The sequence below is a fragment of the Lontra canadensis genome, unplaced genomic scaffold (genome assembly GCF_010015895.1).
Source record: "Lontra canadensis isolate GAN:19392208 unplaced genomic scaffold, GSC_riverotter_1.0 scaffold5, whole genome shotgun sequence".
NCBI classification, from domain to species: Eukaryota; Metazoa; Chordata; class Mammalia; order Carnivora; family Mustelidae; genus Lontra; species Lontra canadensis.
The window spans coordinates 33,295,218-33,317,653 of record NW_022630999.1 but is presented as its reverse complement, the minus strand read 5'-3'; the positions used below and the strand labels follow the sequence as shown (position 1 = coordinate 33,317,653).

At 41.7% G+C, this 22,436-nt stretch overlaps 1 protein-coding gene across 1 annotated transcript in view; it reads right to left on the bottom strand.

The window, feature by feature from the left end:
* The window catches only part of DOCK2 (dedicator of cytokinesis 2), a 408,294-nt gene extending 389,148 nt beyond the window's left edge, over nucleotides 1-19,146 (bottom strand). Inside the window, 1 exon segment of the mRNA XM_032851775.1 lies at nucleotides 19,029-19,146. Within this exon segment, the coding sequence (XP_032707666.1) occupies nucleotides 19,029-19,071 (43 nt within the window). The 5' untranslated portion in view covers nucleotides 19,072-19,146.
* Between the last annotated feature and the right edge of the window lie 3,290 nt (nucleotides 19,147-22,436).

Sequence of the window (22,436 nt, the reverse complement as noted above, 5' to 3'; positions counted from 1 at the left end):
CGTATTATGCCTCCATCAGAAAGGATGAATACCCAACTTTTGTAGCAACATGGATGGGACTGAAAGAGATTATGCTGAGTGAAATAAGTCAAGCAGAGAGAGTCAATTATCATATGGTTTTGCTTATTTGTGGAGCATAAGGAATAACACGGAGGACATGGGGAGATGGAGAGGAGAAGGGATTTGGGGGAAATTGGAGGGGGAGATGAACCATGAGAGACTGTGGACTCTGAAAAACAATCTGAGGGTTTTGGAGGGGCGGAGGGTAAGAAGGTTGGGTGAGCCTGGTGGTGGGTATTATGGAGGGCACAAATTGCATGGAGCACTGGGTGTGGTGCATAAACAATGAATTCTGGAACACTGAAAAGAAATTTAAAAAAAAAGAAATCCTACATGTAGGTTTAAATATTTATATAATTTGTACTTTATTGAGAATAAAGTATGTTTGTATTTTAATGCTAGAATATATGCAAAGATAAAATTAAGAATAGACTTCCTTCAATTAAATATTTTAGTTTTTAATTAGTTTTTTAAAAAAGAAAATGAAGAAAAGAAAGAATGGATGGAAGACGGTCCTAAACTCTCAACTCTGATTGGCCTTCAAGCCCCATGATGGCAAGAAATGCCAGCTAAGGCAGAGTTGTGAGTTATCTGGCTACATGTTAAAGATATGACCCTACACATACATAGAGCCCAGCTACAAACACCAGATTTTTTTTTCTTTAAACTCCAGGCATTTGGAGGTTTAAGTGACCAGTCTTCACAAAAATGCTTTAGAAAAGTCACTAAACAGACAAACTATTACAACCTATTTTAAGCAGCTACAGCCAGCTCTGGCAAGGAGGAGAATCTGACATCTGAGTTAGAACATTATAATATTCAAGATAACTAGTTTTCAACACAAAAATTATGAGGCTTGTAAAAAAAAAAAGAAAAGAAAAGAAAGGATGGCCCATTTATAAGAGAACAAAAAGAAAATAATAGAGATTCCACACAGAAGGACAGACATTGGATTTATGAGGCAAAGACTTTAAGTCAATTGTCTTAAATATGCTGAACTAGCTAAAGGAAACTATGGGCAAAGAACTAAGCAAAACCAAAATATTAATGTCTCATAATACAGAGAATATCATTAAATAGATAGAAATGACAAACTAATAAAACAGAAATTCTGAAGTTAAAAAGTACAATAACAAATGTGAAAAAAATTCCTTAAAGAGACTCAATAACAGACTTAAACAGACAGAAGAAAGAATCAATAACCTGGAAAGTAGGTCAGTTGAGATCAACCAGCCTACAAAACAAAAAGAAAAAAAATAAAGAAAAATGAACAGGACCTAAGTGACCTGTGGGATTATCAAGTATACCAGCTTCACATAAGGGGAGTTCCATAATTAGAGGAAAGAGAGGTAAAGGTACAGAAAGAGTATTTGAAAAAATAATGTTCAGAAAATTCCATTTGATGGAAGATATGAATTTACAAGCCCAAAAAGCTCAGTGAGATCAGAACAAAATAAACACAAAGATATCCACACTGAGACATAATTACCAAACTGTCAAAAACCAAAGACAAAGAGAGAATCTTAAAAACAGCAAGAGAGAAGCAAGTCATCATGTGCAAAGACTCCTCAATAAAATTAATAAATGATTTCTCTTCAGAAACTACAGAGGCAACAAATTGAGAATTTTAGAGAGGAGCAGGGTAGGGGGATGAGTTAGCCCAGTGATGGGTATTAAGGAGGGCATGTATTGCATGGAGCACTGGGTGTTATACACAAACAATGAATCATGGAACACTACATCAAAAACTAATGATGTGATACATGCCCTCCTTAATACCCACCACTGGCTATTAAGAAGGACATGTATTGCATGGAACACTGGGTGTGGTGCATAAACAATGAATTTTGGATCACTGAAAAAAAAAATTAAATTAAAAAAAAAATGCTCCAAGAATAGACTTTAAAAAAAAAGAAAAACTAATGATGTACTATATGGTGAATAACATAACACACACACACACACAAGAAATCACAGAGGCTAGAAGGCAGTGGATGATATATTTAAAGTGCTAAAAGGAAAAAATAAAAACAAAAAACTTCAACCTAACATTCTATTTCTCACAAAATATCTTTCTAAAATGAAGAAGTTAAGAGATAAACAGAAACAGATGTTCATTGCTAACAGACAATTGGAAAGACAAATTCATAAAACGATAATTATAAATCAAAATAATGGGTATATCATGTATAAAAATGTAATGTGTGACAATAACAACAAAAGAGGAGAAATAGATTTGTACAGAAGCAGAGATTTTGTATACTAGTGAAGCTAAGTTAGTATTAACTCAAAATATATTGTTATTATTGTAAGATGTTAATTGTGAGCCCCAGATTAATCCCTAAGAAAATAACCAAAAAAAAAAAAAAATTTTTTTTCTTGAGAGAAAAGAAAAGGAATCAAATCAGCAAACTAGGAAAAAAATCAATTAAACATAAAAAAGGAAGTAATGAAGAATTGAAGAACAGAAAAACATTAAGATATACAGAAAACAAAGAGCAAAGTGTTAGCAGTAAATCCTTCTTTATGAGTATTTACATTAAATGTAAATGAATTAAACCCTCCTGACAAAAGGCAGAGATTGACAGAAAGGATTATAAAACACCATTACCACTACCAACAAAAACCCACCATGATCCAAATATATGTTATCTACAAGAAACTCACTTTAGATCCAAAGACACAAGTTCAGAGTGAAAGAAAAAATGTTCCACGCACATGGTAACAAAAAGAACACTATAGTGTGTTAATATTAGACAAAACAGACTTTAAGTCAAAAGTTGTACAAGAGACAAAAAAGAACATTATATATTGGCAAAAAGGTCAGCACACCAAGAACATATAGCAATTATGAACATATGTTCCTAATAACACAGCACCAAAATGTATGAAGCAAACATTGACACAATTAAAGGAGAACTAGGCACTTCTACAATAATAATCAGAGACTTCAATATCCCACTATCAATAATGGATAGAACAAGAAGGAATAAAATCAGTAAGAAAATAGAGGTCCCAGGGGCACCTGGGTGTCTCAGTTGGTTGAGTGGTTGCCTTTGGCTCAGGTCATGATCCCAGGGTCCTGGGATCGAGCCCCACATCAGGCTCCCTGCTCAGTGTGGAGCCTGCTTCTCCCTCTCCTTCTGCCTGCCACTCTGTCTACTTGTACTCTCTATCTCTCTGTCAAATAAATAAATAAATAAATAATCTTTAAAAATTAAAAAAAAAAAAGAAAAGAAAATAGAGGTCCTGAACCACACTAAAAATAACCAGACCTAACAGACATATACAAAATACTTCATCCTATAGCAGCAGAATGCACATTCAAGTGCATATAAAACATTCCCTAGAACACCCCATATGTTAGGCCACAAAACATATCTCAATACATGAAAAACACTGAAACCATACAAAGTAACTTTTCCAACCACAAAGGAACAAAGCTAGAAACGAGTAACAGAAGTAAAACTGGAAAATTCACAACTTCGTATAAAGTAAACATACAGTTTGTTTGTTTATTTTCTTAAGTAGGCTCCACATCCAGCCTAGCTCAATGCAGTGCTCAAACTCATGACCCTGAGATCAAGACCTGGAGCTGAGATCAAGAGTCAGATGCTTATCTGACTAATCCACCCAGGCACCCTGTAAATCACATACTCTTAAGCAACAAGGGATCAAAGAAGAACTCACAAGGGAAAACAGAAAATACTTTGAGACAAATTAAAATGAAAACAACCTACCAAAACTTATGGATGAAAATGAAAGTAGTGATCATAGCATATCGGCGAAGGGGGGGCCTACAAGAAGAAATAAGATCAAAACTGTCCTCAAATATAAACAAGAGGTACTTATAATGTTGCTTCATTGTGTCCCAGAGAAGCATATTTTCAGTTGCCCTTTCATGTTGTCTTTACAACTACTACATGAGGTAGCTACTACCCTGATTTTACAGATGAGCAAAATAAAGTTCAGAGGGTTGGAGTGGCTCACCCAAAATCTCCCCTTACCCTTTTGGTGGTAAGTCACAGAGTCAGGACTCAAACCCAGCCCTATGCCTTACTCATTCTCTATACCATTACCCCTCCCACCCTCCCCAAAACCTAGATGGCAGGTACTCAGGTGTTCACCAGAGCCTGCTTCATTCTTCCATCTTGCCACATTCTCTAAGAGAAAAGGAGGAAACTTACGGGCTATTTAGTCCAAACATCTATACAAATCAGCCCTTTCACCAAGAGAACAGCTAGTCTTTATAGGTGTTCATAATAATGCAAAGTCTCCATCCTGAAGGTTGAGAAATCTTGGGAGCCAAGAATCTATCTGGAGTCAGAGAGATGTGGCTCCTGAGCCTAGTTCTACTCTTTGTTGGCTCTGGCCTCAAACCCAGGGCCGTAGCATGTGATATACAGGCTCTGCCTTGTACCAGGCCATGCAGGCAAGAAAGCATTGGAGGCTAATACCCAACCTGTGACCTACTTGCAAGACCTGCACCTTCTCTGGGTAGGGGAGGGGTGTTTTCTTGTACTCCAGATAAAATCATGGTAAGGGTCAGTGGAAGCCTGCCTGAGCAGCAACTTCACCACCCTGAGCCTCATTTTCCTCAACTGTAGAATGGAGGAGATGGCAGTCCCTAATTTGTAGGGTCCTTCAGAAGCTCAGCTGAGGTTAAGACACAAAGGGCTTGACTAACGTTTGGCCATAGTAAGTCCTCAATAAATGGTAGTCATTTTTCTCTTTATCAGCATTATAAAAACTCCTAAGGCAAGCTGCTCAGAAGGACTCCTTCAGAGCTCTTCTTTAGGTCACCTTTAAATCTGCCTCCCTGCAGTTGGCAACAAATGACACTGTTAGTCGACACTGAATAAAATTAATCCTTTGTTCAAAAGCAAACCTTGAGAAGGCCCTCAGGGGACTCAAGAATCTCTTTTCCTGAACAAACAGAGAACGTTTGTTCATTCCCTTTACACTTGGCCTGATTTCAAACCCAGTCCCCACACAGGCTGCTGACATTTGGACACACTCCAGCTTGCTTGTGCCCTAACTTAGACTCTCCACTCCCTCCTCCCTCCAACCCCAGAAGTCTGGCTAAGAACAAGCCTGTCACAAGGCTGGGCAGGGCCAAGGAGGCAGCTGAGGTTTCTAACAGGAGAAAACCATCGATAATATGAGTTGGCCTTTGAAGCACTAGCAAACTAGGTCTGTCCATCAGATATTTGTTAAGGTGGGGAAAGACTGTGACCTGTTCCTTGTCTCCTCCCCATCTTTCCTTAGAAATCTCTTCCTTGTTCCACCCAGCTCTTTCAGGTAAGAAAGTTCCAATCAATCAACTTAAGAAGATGTCTTAGGCAGATCTTGAAACCTGGTATTCAACATGAAGGTCTACATTAATTCCAAAGATTCACACTTCATGAAAACGAAAGTAACTGATGTCGCTGTTTAATTCATAAATGTATTTCTGCCTTTGCATAAGGATCTCTGTTCTTAAGGCTTCATTTGGGGAAAAGCAGACATTACTGACAAAGGAAGTGGCTTTGCATACCAGTACCCAATTCTGTTACGTTTTCTAAATGACTAATAGGAAACTTTGAACCAGCATGTCACTGTTTGCTAAAGTTCGATTACTTATCTATGATCCTCATTTGAGTTATTTCTGACCAGTGTAAAACAGATCACCTTCTTCCCTACTCCCTGTAGGCTTAACCACTGTCAACTTCTAAATGAGGGATGAAAGGGGCAGAAAAACATAAGAAGATATAGGATAAAAAATAAGAAAAAAAAATCACTGAAATCATATCCTGCTCCACCCTGCTCATGCTTGCCCAAGGAAGACAGATAGGTGACTGATGGCAGGATTCCCAAAAACAACCATTCTAGCTTCCCCTTTCATATCAAGTCTCCAGAAACTGGAGAATATTGACACATCCCCATGAAGGATTTGACCTCTCCCTCTATCAAAATACTATACTCAGGAACGAAGTATATTGGTTACCTACAAGCCCACTCAGACCAAAATATTTATAGCTGAAAACCAAAGGGATGTTTAAAGTGCTAGGGCCATCTGAGCTCATTAAACCCAATGAGGACACTCATGTTGGAAATCTGGGTTGGCAAGCCAGTGGAAGCAGCTACTTTGAGACAGGGGAAACTTCCAACAACCCTAGAAATAGAATCCACTGATTAGCCACTAATTCTATATAAACATATTGAGATATACTGCTCATCAGGAACCCAAATTGAGAGAAATAAGAAAAAAGTAAACACACTGTTATAGCACACAATTCACAGAAGCAATTATGGTGGGGTCTCTGTAGCTTGTGCAATGTTAGAAGAGAAGTACAATTTTTCACTTTAACTTATGAAGAAACTGAGACACGAGGAGGGTAATCTTATCCCCCTCATAACTTAGATACATAGATCAATCGATAGATCGATCCAGAAGTCTACCTTCTAAGTACTGTATACACTGCTTGCCACTCCCCCCAAAATGGTAAACACTTATTGGGTATATATTATGTACCAGGCATATATGATTTCAAGAGACATTCATTTGCACATCTACTGTGTGCTAGTTACTATTCTGGATACTGGAGTGGCAGTGACAGATAAGACAGATAAAATCCCTAGCATTCTATGAGTATCACCTCCTTTCATCTTCACAATACTCCTCCAAGGTAATACCCTCATGTAACATATGAAAAACTCAAAGAGAGATTAAGAAACTTGCCCATGACCACATGGCTAAAAAGTGGTAACAAGTGGATTCAAGCCCAGATCAGAGTCCAAAGTCCCTGCTTCCCTTACCAGCTCATTTCTGATGTTATAATTTATTGTGTGTTTGTGTGTATGTATGTATGTATATATGCAGGTATGTGTGTGTGTATTTAATATATACTCAGTATACATATATACGCATATATATATTTATATATATATGGTATGTACACATATACTATACCTGTTCATTTTCTTTTCTAGTGTTTCTAGTTTCTTTTCTAGTGTCAGTGAGGGTGAAGACAGTTTGCCTTGTTGACCACTGAATTTCCAGTGCTGAGAACAGCACAAGTCCCACAGTAGAAGTTCAATCAATATTTACTGAGCTTTAATAAATACTTGTTGAATTGGAGGAATGTGAAGATGAAGGACAAAATATGCCCCTTCTTCTGGCTAAATGCTTTCTTGAATTTCTTGAGATTACTTCAGGAGATGTTGACACAGCTTGGTAGTCAATTTTGATGGTAGCCATCAGGTGCCCTGTGATCTTTAGGATGGATTCATACCTCATCTGGGGCCTTGCTCTTTGCTGACATGTTTGAAAACAAAAGCTTCAGCAAATAGCAAGTGTTAATAGAGTTTGGACAAGTTGATGCATCTGAGAAACAAAAACAATGGAGAAAAAGAATGCAATTGCCTGAAGCTCACTTCTCTAGTCCCTGAACTGAGCTTTGGAGGGTCTCTTCTCTAGGCGGGCAACTAAACTAGCTTTCAATTTGAGTGAAACGCACTCACTGAAAATGCATAGTTTACTTGAACTCTCTGGGCAAGGTGTTGACAGATTTAGCACCAAGGCAATATCCTGATGCTGCATCAGGGAGGACAACAGTGATGACCCAGCAGAAGCTCCCAGCAGAAAGTCCGGAGCTCACATCCACTGCAAGTCAGTAGTGAATAAGGTGGGAGAATCACAACTGAGGTAACTAAGGAAGAGATGCTCCTCCACAGACCAGGAGAGGACAAAGGAATTACAACCTCTACTGAGCCCCTTCTATGCACCAGACACTATTCCAAGGGCTTTATCCACCTACGTCATCCTCACCATAATTCTTGGGTACAATTACTGTCACCTCTGTTTTACAGATGAGGAAATTGAGGTAGTGTAAGATTGAGTGAATAGTCCAGGGTGACTTAGCCAGGAAGGAGCCAAATTGCATACAACTGTACTGAATTTTTAGTGAATAAAAGTGACATGCCAGCCAATAAGAGAAAGTTGGAATTGCCATGAGTTCACTAAAACAGTGATTCTCAACTAAGGACAGTTTTGCCCCCAGTGAATATTTACCAATGCCTGGAGACATTTTCAGTTGTTACAATCTGGAGGGGGTGTGTGGGGCGGGTGGGGGTAGAAAGTGAAGGAGCTCCTGGCATCTTGCCAGTAGAGGTTAGTGATGCAGCTGAACATCCTACAATGCACAGAACAGCCCCATAACAAAGAAGTATCTGGCCCCAAATGTCAACAGTGTCAAAGTTGATAACTACTGCTCTAAAATATCATGGTGGCATTCACTCTTTCCTTTTCAGTACTGCTATAAGCGTACACATATGTGCTCACACACATGTTCCCTTATGTTCATGCATTCACATGCCAGAGTTGGAAGAGTGGCTTTATGATGAAATCAAGAGCTGATTTCTTCAGCCCCTCACCTCCATTACAGGGAGTATCTGGCACTCTGCTGGATCCTGCATGTTAGAAAAGTAAGATGAGGGGCGCCTGGGTGGCTCACTGGATTAAAGCCTCTGCCTTCAGCTCAGGTCATGATCCCAGAGTCCTGGGATCGAGCCCCGCATTGGGCTCTCTGCTCAGCAGGGAGCCTGCTTCCTCCTCTCTCTCTCTGCCTGCCTCTCTGCCTACTTGTGATCTCTGTCTGTCAAATAAAATCTTAAAAAAAAAAGAAAAGAAAAGAAAAGTAAGGTGAGAGGGGGTACCTCCTGCTGTCCTGGAGCTTTTGTGAAATCTAGCTGAACCCACAAGAAACAAGAAACATCTTAAAAATAAAGGGCTCAGCTGTGAGTCATAGCAGCTGTGGACTCTCTGAGGAGAGTGATCAAGAGGGGCTCCAGAAAGGATGTGAGACTGGAAAGAGTCGGGGTCCAAGGGGAAGAAATGGAGTGAGAGCCCCCGAAGAAGTGGGTGGAGAAAAAAGTGGTAAGGGCAGGGAGGAGGAAGGGGAAAGTAGCTTGATGTAGACACAGTCCCAGTAAGAGACAGTTGGACCATGTGAATAGAGTCCCAGTGTAAAAACTGTGGGGTTGGGACTGTGGCCAACTAGAGGGGTCCAGATATTTGAGGAAGGATTCAAAAACATCCCAGTTATTTCTGTGCTGTTCTCATAGGACCCAGTCTCCTCCCAGGGAAAGGTTATGGTTGAGGAGATGAAATCAAGATAGGGCAACTCAGTCCATCTGAATCTTATGAGGCCACAAGAAAGTGAAAAACCTCCAACCCCGTCACCTTCCTATCCCCATCCTCCACCCACTCATTCATCTACCCACTTATCTAGCCCACTCAACCATCCACCCTCCCTTCCATCCATCCACCCACCCACACAATCATCCATCCACCCACCCACACAATCATCCATCCAATCAACAATTACTAATTGAGCACCTGCTCCATGCTGGAGAAGAACAAGAGACGTTGTCTTGCCATAATGGAGTTTACATTATATGGAAGACCCAAATAATTCAAACATGAGTCTGCAATGAAATATGACAAGGTTGATGGCAGAACTATGGTAACATGAAACAAAAGGTGTACCCATGCCCAACCTGTGAAATGGGGACATTAGTACTAATAATGGTGTTGTTTGCTGCCTCAAGCAAAAAGAAGAAAGAGAGATTACTACTTGGTTGTAAGCTTCCTGAGTGGAAAGACTATGTTTTTTATAAGGACCAGCTCAGGACTATCACTTGGCATAGGCTTACTGGATTTAAGTAAATGAACAGATATTAAAAATAGTTTTCTTGGGATGCCTGGGTGGCTCAGTGGGTTAAGCCTCTGCCTTCAGCTCTGGTCATGATTTCAGGGTCCTGGGATTGAGCCCCTCATCGGGCTCTCTGCTCAACAGGGAGACTGCTTCCCTCTCTCTCTCTCTCTCTGCCTCCCTCTCTGCCTACTTGTGATCTCTGTCTGTCAAATAAATAAATTTTAAAAAATAATTAAAAAATAGTTTTCTTGGAGAGCCTGGTGGTTCAGTTGGTTGAGTCCACCACTTGATTTCAGCTCGGGTCATAATTTCAGGGTCTCGAGGTTGAGCCCCACGTTGGACTCCGCACTCAGAGTCTGCTGATTCTTGCCCTCTTCCCCTGTCCCTCCCCCACTTGTGCACACACACTCTCTCTCTCTCAAATAAATAACTAAATCTTTAAAAAAAAAATGGTTTTCTTGGGATGCCTGGGTGACTTGCTCTGTTAAGCATCTGCTTTCAGTTCAGGTCATGATCCTAGGGACATGGGATGGAGCCCTATGTCAGGCTTTCCATTCACCAGGGAACCTGCTTCTTCCTCTCTCTCTACCTCTCCCCCTGATTTGTGCTCTCTTTCACTATCTCGCTCTCTCAAATAAATAAATAAAATCTTTAAAAAAACAGTTTTCTTGTTCTTCACAGCTCCCCAAACCAACATTTTACACCTTGGGCAGAATGCCTTAGTTGTGTCTATTGTTTTGGTTTACTAAATAATTACTGAGTACATTTATCAGGCCCTTACTTAACTCACATCTATGAATAGGCCTTGATGAAATTGAAATGCAAAACTGCACATGTGTAAATTTGTAAGAAGACAGTTTATAGCTTCCACTGGATTCCCAAGTTGTCCCAGTTTACAATAATGCTTAACTTCTCTAATGTTCTTCTGCTAGTGCCTTACGGCTGATGGACTCAAACCTGACCCCAAAACACAGCCCTGCCCTCAGACAATGTGCTGTCCAGTGGGAGAGATGACACGTGGTTACATAACTAAAAGACAAGGTGCAAAACCAGTTTCCGATAAAACAGAAGAGGTACCTCCAGATTGAATTGTAAGAAAACTGTCTGACAAATCATAAGAGACTCTCAATTGCACAAAACAAAGGGTTGCTGGAGGGGAGGGGGTTGGGAGGGATGGGGTGGCTGGTTGATGGACATTGGGGAGGGTATGTGCTATGGTGAATGCTGTGAATTGTGTAAGACTGATGATTCACAGACCCGTACCCATGAAGCAAATAATGCATTATATATTAATAAAAAAATAAAAAATATAAATAAATAAATAAGAAAACTATCTGAAAATTGTTGTATTTCAGTGAGACCTTGAAGGTCTTGGCTCCCCAATTTCCTCATATGTGAGAGGATGATAAAAGTATACACCTCTCAGTGTGCTTAAACATGGTACCACAAGTGCTCTGCAAATGTACCATGCTGGAAAAAAGTGAGGCGATGTATTATTTATGACAATGCAGATGAGAACTCAAATCAACTATTTAATGAAGTCCTGTATGCAATTCTATATTTCCAGCTGCTCACACCAAAAACCTTGGAGTCCCTCCTGATTCCTCTCTTTCTCTCATACCCAATTCTAATCCATGAAGAAAATCCCATTTGTTCCACCAACAACACACACATCCAGAATCGAAGTGCATCTCTCCTCCTCCACTGCTGTCTCCCTGGTGTGGGCCACCACCATCTCCTGCCAGGGCCATTGTAGTAGTTGTCTAACTGGCCTCCTTGCTTCCACATTTAATTACCCTCTATCCATCATAAAAGAGAATAATCTTTTAAAACAAGATAGAAGATTCTGCCATTCTGCTGAAAACCCTAAAATGCCCGATTTTAGAGTCAAAGCTCTGGTCATTCTGTGTACCAGACACTACGCACTACAACCTCCCCTCAGACAATTCACTTCCTACACTTCTGCCCCTTTGCTTGCTCTCTCCAGCAGTCACAAGGACTCCCACACATTAGAGAGGCTTCCTTTTCAGGACCTTTGCATTGGCTGTTTATTCTATCCAGAACATTCTTTCCTGACAATTCCTGATACAACCCCATACTGCCACCACCAGTAAGGCAAGCAGCACAATCCTACTTCCCCAGGCAAACCCTCTGGGTTCAGCTGGCACAATATATGTCCTTTTGCTGCAACCCAACATGCTGATCATGGTGTCTCAGGCCTGGAACTGTCACTACTCAATCCAGTCCAACAAATGTCTGCTCAGCGTCTGCTCTGTTCAGAATTTGTGTTGGATCCTGGGCCATTTATGCAAGTCACAGTGTCCACCTAGGTCTCCTTCTATTATCCTAGTTTAGGCTTGGACCCAAGGGCTTGCATGTTGTCAGAGGACCTCTAACTGTCCTGAAGTAATGTCTAGAGAGGGACCATTATCAGTCCTATCCTCTTCTAGCCCCAGCTACTGCGACTGTAACTTTAAACCAATGCAGAGACAGTGTCTTAGTGAGGCCACAGGGGCAAGCAACGACTTTCTCCAAGGAGAATTAAAAACCAAATAAGACTTAAGAGGGTTACAAACTCAGCCTGAACTCACATCAATTAAATGAAGTAGGAAGAAAGGAGAAAGTGTCTATTAAAGGGAACATTTATAGTGTCCCTACCCAGATTCCTTTGGAGTCAGATGGTGATAAGCGTTCTCATTTCCCATTCGTAGAACACTTGCTGCAGAACACAGACTGTGGCACCCATGTGTAACTGACTACTAAATTAAAGGTTTGTAAACTTTAACCAACAAACAAACATAAGTCTAAAGGTCCAGAAATTAGAATATTCTGGTGACTACATTGTCTGTCTCAACATACAGCAGCAATATAAGGATGCTGATCTTGGGAAAAAGCAGAGCTTAGTAAACACAGTCTGTTAGGGCTCATTCAAATACAAACATTAAGGTTGGGAACAAGATGGCCACTAACTGTAACGATCTTGTAAGCCTAGGGATTGGGACAATCTCCTTATGTGGACTCAAAGAGCCAGCCCAGCAGCCACTTCTAAACAGTGCCAAATTACTGAAGCATTAGAAAGTGGGAGGCCAGGCAGTTAAGAATTAGTAGGATGGAATCAGGTTTCCAGTAGTGTTTGTTTGTTTCACCAGACTAATTTCTGGAGACCAGTCAAAAGATATAGTCGACCTCCATAGCAAAGATACATGTACTAAGATCCCTCCAAGTGTTTCCTTTGGAATTCTTCCCCCATTGCTCCTCAGAGGCCTTCCCAGACCATCTAATTTAAGAGCCCTCCTTCCAATATTCTCAATCATGGAACAAATTTTTATTACAATGGCACATCTCATAACATAATTATATGCTTACTGATTCATCTACAAAGTCCTTTTATGTCTTCCCCATTAGACTATCAGCTCCAACAGTGTGGGAATCATATTGGCCTAATTCCAGTAATTTTAGTGTCTAGCATAGTGCCTGGCACATAGAAAATGCCCAAGAAATATTTAAGAAATATATGAATAATGAATGAGTAAATGAAGTAAATGAGTCAACAAGTTAGTGAGTGAACAATGTTCTCTATCCTTCCTCCTTGATTATTACCTCGGGCTATAAAAGCAGTATAACTAACCCCTCTGTAGTAGAATTCTTCCTTGAGTGTATTTGGGATGCATGTTTTACTCATGCTTCCTACTCAAAGGATCCATCCCCACCCATGGCTCCTCCTAGATGAGTAGCAAGCCGCATGTTCCCAAGCCATGACCACAGTGTATTGGACCAGTCAGGAGCAGCCCCTTGATCAGAGTGGGGCTCACTCCTACGTTGGCAATGGCCTCTGATCTAAGTGGACTTTCTTGAAAATGTGAGTCAGTCCATTCAGACTTCTCTCTCAGAACTTTGAATAAATAAATGCAGAGAGAAGAAGATTTGGTGGATTCTTGAACTGCAAAGTCATGCAGAGTAGGGGTGGGTGGCATGCTGGGACCACCATGGGACCATGGTGTTATCAGAATATCAAAGTTATAAAGGAGTGATGGAATTAGAAGGAGTTGGTAAGGAGAACAATACTGATGTGTTAAGAGAAGCTGGGTTGCCATGAGAAGGAAGGCAGAGGTTCCCGGGGCCACCTTTATTCAGGCCCTTCTGGAGGTCTGCCTTTCAGGTTTCCTGGATTTCTGTTTGATTTCACCTGATCCTTAAAATACACCACTCACCTCTTCACATACACGTATGCAACACACACCTTTTAACTGAACCATTTTGAAAGGACTTTTTTTCGTTTCAGTAAGAGTTTGTGCTGTAAGAGACTCAAGCGTCCCTGGCCCACTCCAGATCTGTCCATTTTGGGGCAGACCAGCTCTGTCCAGGGTCCTGCACTACAACAGCACCACCTGCATTCCTCAACATGGAGTGATCTCAGTTTCATCTTCATTCCCCAGTCAACGTGTGGAAAAGACACTTTCTCTACTTTTGCAGAGACTAGTATGGTGTGCATTGTACCCCTCCCACAAAGGAGGTGTAGAGTCTTAAGCCCCAGTACATCAGTTTGTGATCTTATTTGGAGATGCAGTCTTTACGGATGTAACCAAGTGAAAATGATGTCATCAGGGTGGGACCTAAACCAAGAAGACTGGTGTCCTTATTAAAAGGGAAAATTTGGAGAAAGACATATACACAGGAAGAACACCTTGTGAAGATGGAAGTAAAGAATGCTTTGAGGCTCTATAAGCCAAGGCACACCAAAGATTGCCAGAAACCCACCAAAAGCTAGGGAGGGTCACAGAACAGATTCTCCCTCACAGCTCTTAGAAAGAACCACCAGTGCTCCCCATACACAGTTACACATAGGTACACAATCCTAAGCAGAGACAACCTGCATAGAGAAGAGGTTTCTCAACATCACTGAAGCTCCCATACAAATCCTTCCTGGCAGGCTCAGCTTCAGGATAACTGAACCTTTTTTCTATCCTCACTCTGTCTCAGAAGCCTGGCCTTGAAGCTTTCTTCTACAGCCCTTAAATATCATACCGCAGACCATGGGTCATCTATTAGGGACTCAACTATTGCCCCCAGCTAGGGCCTAAATTCATATGTCAAAGTCCCAATCCCCAGTATCTCAGAATGTAAACATATTTGGAGATCAGGTGTTTAGTGTGATTAAATTGACTGAATCTGTTAGGGTGAGGCCCAAATCCAATATGACTGGCATCCTTATAAGGGGAAGAGACACCAGGAATGAGCATGCACAGAGATGACCCTGTGAGGACAAAGCAATGAGAAGGCAGCTGTCTGTAAACCAAGGCCTCAGAATGAAACCAACCTACTGGTACCTTGATCTTAGGCTTCCAGACTCCAGAACTACACAAAAATAAATTCCTATTGTTTAGGCCACACAGCCTGTGGCACTTTCTTATGGCAATCCTAAGCAAACTAATACATCATCCCAAAAATCCTTCTTCCCCTCCTTCCTTAGGAATGGCACTCCTAATTTTCAGCTGGGTGCGTGGCTGCCTACATAATAGACTACATTTCCTACCTACCCTTGCTATGTTCCCTCATGTGATTAGGTTTTAGCCAACAGGATACAAGAGGAAGTGTTAAGACGACCTTCAGGAAAGTGTCCTTAAAGAGAAAGGTCATGCCTTTCTTGTTCCCTTCATCCTTCTTGCTGGTTGGAGAGGGGATCTGATAAGCTGGAGCCTGAGCAACCAGCTCAGTTCAGGAGGTAGAAGCCTCATGCCAAGGAAGCAGTGCAGGAGACAATGAATTGTTCTACCACCTCTTCATGGACCATTTCTGGGCTTTCTGTTTGAGAGAGAAATAAGCTTCTAGTTTGGTTAAGCCACTGTTTTGGAGGTATTCCATCACTCATCACACTTATTCCTAACTGACACCTAACTTATTCTTCCTACCTCCTCCTTTCCTACTCTCCCTTCTCTCCTCCAAGGTGGAAACTCTCATCACTGAGACTCAGAGGATTAAGATAATAAAGGCCAAAGGTAATGTTAGTTTTAAGTGGACTCTTGCAGGGCTAACTAATCAGGCAGTCAGGAGACAGGAAGATTTTACCTACTTCTGTTCTTGTACCTCTATGTTCAATCCCTGCCCTTCTTATAATTAATTATATTAAATTCTTATAGGTGACATGCCTGCTCTAAAATTCCACTGTGCACTGAATTAAGTCCAAGCTTACAAGGTTGACACTCAAAGCCCTTCACAATCTGGGTGCACTTTACCTCTCCAAAGTTTTGTATTGTTTTGTTTTCATTACAAACATCTACTAAAACCAAAGCAGAATATTTATTGTTTGACCCAAATGCCACATACATTCCAACATCCTAAATTTTTCTATGATGTCCCCCTCTCCTGGATTCTCTCCTTGTGTGGTACCAAAGACCCAGGATCTGAAGATAATTGAATCTAAGACCAAGCCCAAGTACTTCTAAATTATGTGAACTCTGGGTCTTGATTTCTTCATCTGTAAAATGAAAATAATGCCTCATAGAGATATTCTGGAGCCAAAGATGTTGCATGATAATGGGTCTTATAAACCACAAAACACTACACTCTTTGAAGGCATAAGTGTCCTGAATCTGGTATTCGGGGGCATTGTCCTGTGTTTCATTTAGTTCTGCAACTATTAGGTAACCCCTTGACCTTAGTCACTAACTTTCATTGAGCCAACCACATTACTAAGTGCTTTTCATGCATTACCCCATTCAATCTTTACAACAGTCTCACAAGACGCACATTATCCTTATTACCCCCACTTTATTGATGAGGAAATGGGCCCAGGTTTGAAATCAGTTCTGACTTTACAACCCAAGCTTCCAACCTTACACATTATCTCCTCGAAGGCAGTCTGTGCCTATTCTTACTTCATAGTCATGCTGTTTTGTCCCACTTCTGGAACTCTCTGTAATTCTAATGGATCACATGTTAATATTCCATTAAGGAAGGAAAAATAATCTGACAAGGTATATATATGAAGGTCATCTGGGGCTGCCCACAAGATAAGAAGATGAGAAAGAAGCCAGTGATTCTGGTGAAAAAGCGGTCTCATGTAAAGCCAGCCCATGAGACAAACAGATAGACATAAGCACTCCTTGAGAATTAAGCCAGAAGAATGCTGGCTAATGCCACCAGCACTGATGAGGAAACCAAATAGAAAAGCAAAGCACAGGTTCTCCTTCTGTGTTTAGGCCTGGCTGGGACTCTGAAGATATTCCGAGAATCCCCTAATCCTTTATATGTTTCTCTCTTCCTCCAAGCCCCCATATTCATTATCTCAAATGCTTTTCATAAAAGAACACCTTAAAATAGAAAAATTTAAGACCTAGATTTACATGGAGAAGACTAGATGACAGACCTGTCTGCAAATAGTGATGGTGTCAGAGCTAAAGGCCAGCTCCTTACTGTTAGGTCCCTGTTCTTTCTGTCCCATGAATCCAGTCCCCCATCTCATCATAACCTAACATTTGCCTTGCCTTTCCATCTACCCAGGGCCTGACAAAGAGACCGGCATTCAGATGCAGAGAAAAGAGACTCCCTTTGAGAAGCAGGCACCGTCCAAGTGCTCTCTGAATCTCTAGATGGTCATCAACCTTCTGACCCCCCATGAAATAGAATTTTCACAAGTAGGCATGAAAAATGTCAGCTATACAATCATCAGGAAGACTCCAGGCCTAATGTCTAACAGAGTGCCTAATCCCTGACCACCTAAATAGGATTTCCTTTGCTAGGGAGAGTGGGAACCCTACTCCATCTTGTAACTCTGCCCCATCCTGTGATGTCATGTCCTCAACTAAACCCCTATGCAGAGGGCAAAGTCTAAGAATAATAACTGATAACATCTAGGGAGTGAGGATTGCTTTGCACTCTAAGCACTTAATGTGGATGAACTCCTTTACGTCTATAACAACCCTGGGAAGCAGATGCTATTATTATCCCCATTATACAGATAAGGAAACTGAGCCCTCGAGAGAGTAAGTATCTTGTCTAGGTCACAGGGCTGGAAAGTATTAGAAACTATAATCCAAGAACAAGCAGTTTGTCACCAGAGCCCACGATCTTCATACCATAGCACAGGACCTTTACAGCAGGAATGCACTATAGCCCCTCAGATGAAGGGTAGAACTCTTCCCCCCATTTGCTGCTCTACTTACCCTGGACCAATACTGTCTCCTTTCTGCCACCCAGCCTCCCTCCACACTGGCTTCAGCACAAATTTGTTCATGTCTCTTCTCTGTTCAGAACCCCTAGTGCCTAGAGCTGAACAAGTGAAGAGATAAATGTTGAACTCTCTGGGGCAGTGTTTCTCCAACAGCAGCCTTGGGACTCCTTGTATCTATCTAATCTCTCTCTCCCTCACTCTCTCTCTCTGTCTCACTGACTTGGGGCTTGGGTCCTCTAACCTTTGTCTTGTTCAATGCTCATCTTTGAGGGTAGCGTCTGGTATCTGCCTATGTAGGAAATCATACAGTGGTTTTCAAATTTACACTTGTGTTTGAAAACCACAGTGAGTTTACAGAGGCTGCACCACGGGTGCCACTTAGTAGAAAGAGTCCCAGTACCTGAAGTCTCCCTTCCCCCAGCCACCACTTCCGCCCTGAGCTTGAGGCAGAGGCTTCTGGGAGCTTAGATGGCTGAAGCTGATGCAGCAGGCTTCTTGGATATCCCCAAATAACCCAGCAGGAGCCTTTCTCCCTAGAGCTTCTCAAGGGCTGAGTGAAGGACCCTGTCTTCCAACCCCACTCCCTAAACCTGTACAGCCCTCTGGACCCTCCACCAAATCAGGGATCATCTGACCCAGAAGAAACAGGCAGGAGAAGCAGGCAGATGGGTGTTGCTTTGGACAGGGGTGGAGGAAGGCATGCTGGGCCAGGCAAGAGGAGAGGGCAGATGTTCCTTCTCTGAGGTCATCTCTCTCCATGGGGTAATGAAGTCTACCCCCCGAAACACTGGGACTGAGGCACACAAAGCCACCCTGGACTGGACCCCATGTAGGGGTTGCAGAAGCATTGTGGGGAGACAGCAGTCTGTGTCCCATGGGAGAGGGCACTGGCTGGGCAAAGTCGACTGGGCAGGGTGCCCATGTTCCTCTCCCCCTGCCTCCTCTTCTCCACTCAGCTGGCCCTGAAGCAAGCTGAGGAAGTCACTGAGCCCAGGACGTTGGGTCAGCCCTCCCTGCCTGTGCCCACACGGCTGGCTGCCGCAGCATCTTCCAGCACACAGTTCTCAGGCCACCTGCCTTTCCCTCATGCCCAGACCTACCCACGCCGTGTCGCTCCTTGTCAGTTTTACGCCAGGGGGCCATGGCTGGGCCACTGGAGCTGCGGGTGCCTCACGTCGTCCTGTGGGGAAGCAGCCAGGGGGTGGCTAGGCGCTCCGCCGGGCCCCACTTCCTTCCTCTTTTCAAACTCCCTCTCAGGGCCCGCCCTCCTCTCCCCAGGGCGCTCTGCTCCTCCTCCACCAGGCCCACTGGGCTGGGGCCACATTAGAAACCTAGTGGCTAGAAGACCAGGAGACCCCAGCAAAGCTTGGGTTCCATCGACAGCTTGATCTCCCCCAGGCAAGTGTGGAGAGACCAGGTGGGTACTTAGGGCCACCCAGGCCACCACCACAAGTGCAGGAAGTTGCCAGATAACAGCCTAGTGACTGAACAGAACTCCCTCCCAAGGCTCCCTAGCATGAGCTTTGATATCTTATGTGAATGTAAATCCACACTCTATTATTTATCAGCCATGACAGTAGAGTAGGACAAACTATCATTTTTTTGTAAGATTTGGTTTTCTCATCTGTAAAATGGGATACTACTATGTACTTCATGTGATTATTGTGAGGATTAGAGGAGATTATGGACACAGCAGGTGACACATAGCAGTTCAATATATATGTACAGAGGATGTGATTTGTGGTTTTTATCCTATTGGTGTCACAGATCCATTTGAAAACCTGGTAAAAGCCCAGAAAGTACTTCTGAAAGTACACAAGCATGGGATTTACCAACAATGCCAGGAGGTAAGGGTGCTCTGAGAGCCAGCAACAGCACCCCCGGGAAAAGAGTCCTAGAGTTGGGCTAATGAAAGCATTTCTCAGAAAAATCTCATTTTTGCTCTGGAAACAGATGCTATCAGGAAAAAAAAAATGTCTCTTTGACTCACAGTGATAAGACTGAATTGAAGTCTTCCTGAATTTTCTTTATTCATAACTCTCACTACCTCTTTCTACCTTATAGTAGAGAATCAATAAGACAGTTTAGGCAATGTCACAGCTGATGGACAGCTATGGCAAAATATTAACTTCATATTATCTAAAGTTATTTCCGTTTCTGTTTTCTAGCAGTACAAATAAGGTAGTACCTATTGTAGTGAGCAGTTGAATCAGTCAGGATTCCCCTAGAGAAACAACCAGTAGGAAATGTATTTATACATGAAGAAATATATTTCCAGAAACTGGCTTATGTGAATGTGGGGCTGAGTAGGAACATCCTAAATCCACAAGGCAGGCCATCAGGAAATGCAGTCTAGACATCCTCAGGAGGAGCTGAAGCTGCTGTCCACATAGTTTGAATTTCTTCTTTTTCAAAGAAGATTCATTTAAGGCCTTTCAACTGATTGGATCAGACCTACTCAGACTATTGAATCTCCTTCACTTAAAGTTAGCTGATTGTTGATGTTAATTATACCTACAAAATGCATCCACAGCAACACCAAGATTGGTGCTTTATTGAATAATTAAGTTTGTAGTCTCACCAAATCAACTCATAAAACTAATGATCTTAGCAGTATTACAAATCAGATTATACATCAGAGTTGGTGAATTTCTTCTGTAAATGATAAGCTAGTAAATATTTCAGTCTTTGCAGGCCAATAGGCAAAATCAAGGATATTATGTCAATACTTACATAAAAAGATAGAAAATATCTATCTTACATAAAAAGATAGATACTTACATAAAAAAGAAAGAAAAAATTTTATTGATAAAATGCAAAATTTGATATTGATAATTGAGTATATTATTTTGTGATTAGGTCTAGTAATGAGAAAAATAAATTTGTGGGGGCAGGAAGCAAGATGACAGAGGAATAAGAGACCTAAATTTTATCTGGTCCCAGGAATTGAGCTAGATAGTTATCAAACCATTCTGAACACATACAAACTCAACAGGAGATAGAAGAGAAGAAGAGCAGCAATTCTAGGAACAGAAAAAAGACCACTTTCTGGAAGGTAGGATATGTGAAGAAGTGAATCTGAGGTGACCTATAGGAAGACAGACCATGGGGGGAGGAGCCAGCTCCCAGCAGGTGATAGAGCAGCAGAGCACAAAATCAGAACTTTTAGAAGTCTGCTCCACTGAGGGACGTCGCTCCAGAGCTAAGTTGGGGGTGGAGTCCTTGTGGGGACAGTGTGGTTTCAGGACCCATGGGGTCACAAAAAGACTAAGGGTGTCTGAGTGCTGCAGAGTACCCAGGTATCAGAGTGGTAAAGCCGGCTGCAGAGACGGAGCTGAGGAGTGGGGTCTCAGCTCAGGGTTACCTTAAACCATGATCCAAGGCAGAGTCGGACCACTGCTCTTTGAGCAGGGATGCCCCCAAATGGCAGATCCAGAGAGACCCCCTTCTTCTTTTTGGGTGCAGGAGCATGCAGCAGGAATCTGCTGGGTTTGGAGACTCCAAACAGGGCTGTGTGTTAGAGATAGAAATATTCGGTCATAGGTGGGTTGAGCATGGAGTGTGGTGGAGACCAAGGAGATAGGAGGAACTGACTGCTTTTCTCTAAGGGCACTGAGGAATGGGGCCCTGAGCTCTTGGCTCCTCCGGGTCGGAGATTGGGAGGCTGCCATTTTTATTCCTGTCCTCCAAAGCTGTACGGGAAGCATTTAGGGAACAAAAGCTCCTGAGAGCAAACCTGAGCAGATTACTTAACCTGGCCCCCAGCAAGGGTGGTGCAATTCTGCCTCCAGCAAAGACATTTGAGAATCATGGCAACAGGCCCCTCCCCAAGAAGATCAGCAAGAACATCCAGCCAAGACCAAGTTCACTGATCAATGAGAACTGTGGAACTCCAGAGCAAGGAGAAGGAAACACATAGAATTCATGGCTTTTTTCCCATGATGTTTTAGTCTTTCAAAGTTAAAATTTTTTAATTTTATTTTTTCTTATTCTATTTTTTAAAATTTTTCCTCTTTCCTATTTTAACCTTTTTTAAACTATTTTATCTATCAATACCTTTTTTTAAAAAAACTTTTAAAATTTTCATTGTTATAGTCATATTCTATCCTTTCGTTGTATTTAACCTTATTTTTTAAAATTTCTCTTTCTTTAAAATTTTGGGATACAGCTTCTTCTAACAGATCAAAATAAACCTTAAATCTAGCACATGGCTTTGGTCTAGTCTCCAGCCTGATCACATTCTTTCCTCCTTTCTTTTGTTCTTTTTCAACCAACTTCTTATCTTATCTATTCCTTTTTTAGAATCTTTTTTAAATTTTCATCTTTACAGTCATATTCTGTCCCTTCATCATGTTTATCCTGTGTGTGTTTATGTATGTGTGTGTGTGTGTATACACATATATATTATATATATATATATATATATATATATATATATATATATAATTTTTGTTTATATTTTAATATATTTTTTTTTTTTTTTGCTTTAAAATTTTGGGACGAAGTGT